This window comes from Eucalyptus grandis, chromosome 11 (genome assembly GCF_016545825.1).
Source record: "Eucalyptus grandis isolate ANBG69807.140 chromosome 11, ASM1654582v1, whole genome shotgun sequence".
Classification (NCBI taxonomy): domain Eukaryota; kingdom Viridiplantae; phylum Streptophyta; class Magnoliopsida; order Myrtales; family Myrtaceae; genus Eucalyptus; species Eucalyptus grandis.
Genome location: NC_052622.1, coordinates 12,341,103 through 12,344,357, shown reverse-complemented (window position 1 = coordinate 12,344,357; position 3,255 = coordinate 12,341,103). Strand labels below are relative to the sequence as shown.

General features: G+C 42.4%; 1 protein-coding gene across 1 annotated transcript; it reads left to right on the top strand.

The window, feature by feature from the left end:
* The first annotated feature begins 387 nt into the window (after positions 1-387).
* Positions 388-2,530, top strand: LOC104447508 (protein ACCELERATED CELL DEATH 6). Its single transcript, XM_039305072.1, has 4 exons — positions 388-1,027; positions 1,250-1,469; positions 1,502-1,811; positions 1,904-2,530. Exons 1-4 carry the CDS (start codon positions 388-390, stop codon positions 2,528-2,530), a joined length of 1,797 nt encoding a protein of 598 aa, XP_039161006.1.
* Positions 2,531-3,255: the final 725 nt, after the last annotated feature.

Below are 3,255 nucleotides of genomic sequence, written 5' to 3'. Positions count from 1 at the left end.
TGGTTGTCTCAGCATTATTTGAGGTGAGTCTATGACATTAAATTGATCAAAACAGCAGTGAGGAGACTCGTTTTATTAATGATGGAACGAAGGAATTAAATCATAGTGTAGAAATAAAATTGACAGTTATATTCTTTGAACAGCATGGGTCTCATTATTTTTTGACACCATAATTAACATGGTCCATTTGACTAGGACTCCACAACAACTTGGGCTGAACACTTATTGACTGTTGGGTCTGAAATCAATGACATGGGCCGAGGTGAGTCGTATTGGGTGTTGGGCTGATGTAAAAACTTGACCCTCTATAAAAGCCGAGTGCTCTCTGCTCTTGCATTCTTACTACATAAGGGGGAAAGAGATCAAGAAAGTCTCCCGCTATCCGAAATGGCCCACGCTATAAGCATAGTCGATGGTGAAACGAGGGCAAACGAAAGGCTTGAAGCTCTGAAGAGGAGATCCGCCTCGGCTCCAGATTATGAACAAGAGCTCGGAGATGATGATTTGAACAAAATTATGGATCGTGACTTATATAAAGCCACGAAAAATGGGGACGTCGAGAAATTCATTGATGAGTTAGAAAAGGTTATTGAGCTGAGGAAACTAGCTTTGTCGCTAATCTTCGACCAAGTCATCCCCTCCGGGGATTCATTGCTTCATGTAGCAGCAAGTTCTGGGAATGATGATGTCGTGGAACTCATTCTCCTTCATTTTCCTAACACCGTGACCCAGAGAAACTCCCGGGAGGATACTCCACTCCATGTCGCCATTCGAGATGGAAGGTTCAACGCAACAGAAAAACTAATTCGCTCGAGTACAAACTCGAAAATTTTATACTGGAAGAACAAAGATGGTAAATCTCCACTGTATCTAGCAGTCGAAAGGTGCAAAAATTCGAGATGGAAAGAGTGCAGGGAGGCGGACCAGGAGATTCTTTGGCTTCTCTTGGAAGCTTTGGATCGAGATAAAGCTTATGCAGTCCAGATACAAGGCATGTCACTAATTGTCGCCGCAATTGGGGACACAGGTAATGATATTTGCATGTGTAGTTCTAGTCCATAAATGCATAGGTGTAAGTAAACTGTGCTGCTTTTTGCACTACTTCAAAATTCATATTCGTCCAATTTGCAGAAAAGCTTGATAATAGCATTTGGTCAAAAAGCATATAACTCTGCAGGTGCTAACAGAAATAATTATTTAATGAGTTAATTGCACCCAACCTAAAAAGTGCAATGACCTATAATGTCAGGTTTATTGAAAGAAATTATAATTGGGCTTCCCAAGTTACCCCACATGCGCGATGAAAAATGGGGGACGCCACTGCACGCTGCCGCAGCATCGGTTGAAAATGGAGACGCAATTGACCTCTTGCTGGAGAAATGCCCTTATCTCGCCCATCAAACGGACAAAAACGGCTCCTACCCGATTCACATCGCTTGCGAAGCCGGCAACTACTCGGGAATGGGACGGTTACTAAAGGACACGTGGCCTGACCTTGCAGAGATAAAAATAACAAGAAGGGTCAGAATATTCTTCACGTTGCGGCCGAGGCCGGGGCTGAGGCCGGGGTCGGTGGAGCGGTCTACAAACTCCAAGAAAAGGGCGAGTCCGACATCATCGAGAAGCTGGTGAATTCGAAAGATGTCGACGGAAACACTCCTCTCCATTTGGCATCGATGCACAACCATTATAAAGTTATCAGCTCTTTGACGGGGGTCAAAGGAATTGACTTGCAGGCTCGGAACAACAATGGGTTGACCGCCCTTGACGTGGCCGTGGAATCCAGAAGCGTCACCACGAAAAATCGAGTGGTAGTGTAATTTTGGTTGCAGGCTGCGTTTACTCATGACTGAATCTATTGTCGTCGGGATTGATGACTAATTCTCTAATTTGACAATTGTAGTTTCTAGGACGTGCGCTTTTGATTGTTGCTGGTGGAGAGCGAAGCAAAGGTCGACCTTCTGGAGTGAGCAAATCATCTCACCCCGAGTGGATCAAGGACCAAGTTAATACTTTATTGCTAGTGGCCACACTTGTAGCCTCTGTCACGTTCACTGCGGGCATAACCTTACCCGGTGGATATAATGCTTTTAGTGATCCCCATCCAGGAACGGCGACCATGCTGCACCACGGATTGTTTCAAGTTTTCGTAATTGCCAACATGTTAGCCATGTACAGCTCCATTCTTGCTGTCGTAGTCCTCCTTTGGGGTCTCAGTAGAGATTTCTACGTTGCGGAACTGGCTTACCACTTAGCAGGGCCATTACTGCTGATGGCCCTTATTGGCATGTCAATGGCTTTTTTCTCAGCTGTTACTGTAGCAGTGAGCAAACTTACTTGGCTCGCGAGCCTTGTTCCGTTGATCGGAGTCCTTTACCTGGCGATGGTCACAACGGTTTTAGCAACCTTGATATTCCCATTATCCAAGGCTGCTATGCATATTGTGTGCATTTACTATTTAGTTGACTATGTAGTTGTGACCCTGTTGGTAAATCTAGTCCGGCTATTAGTCGAATGTATTCGATTATGAAATTTTAGGTGTACATTTCTTTTCAGACGCTGTTTTAATCCTTAGTCTGAGTCTGTAGTTATATATTCCGATTATGGCAGTCCTTCTCAAAACTTGATCGGACTTCTGTACTGATCATCTACTTATTGAGAATCTTCTATTTTGTATTATTAATGGTTCCTTCTAGCAGAAACTATTCACAATCTTCTATATTCCCTTTGATAACATGAGAGTTCCTACTCTTTTTCTTTCTTTCTTTTATTTTCCCCTCCTTTTCTCCTCAATTTCCCTATTAATACGTCCATATATCTATGTATCTTCTAATGCATTAACACGGGATACCAAGAAAGAAATCCATGCGCGTCCACCGTAGATTGCCACGTGTCAATCGAGACATCAACTCTTGTGTCGCCAATTCTTAGATCGTCATGTTCCCAAAGGTGTTCTCCCTCTTCACCTGCGAAACAAACATAAGATTTTTACCAAGTTGAGTTTACCCTTTTCACATCAAACTATTAATGTGCCGTTTATTAGTTTATAGTCTATTTTTCTTTTTCTTTTTATTTATTCTGTTAATGACTCGTTCTTACTTTCGGTGCATGTAAAATTGGAATGCGTATATTTTATGGAATTAGGCTTTGAGCTCGTTGAACAAGAATAATCTTTGTAAGTTTGAAGAACTAAGGACTTTGGAGTTTACTTTCTATGGCTATCTATATGTTAATTATGATTGGGTAATGTGTTCA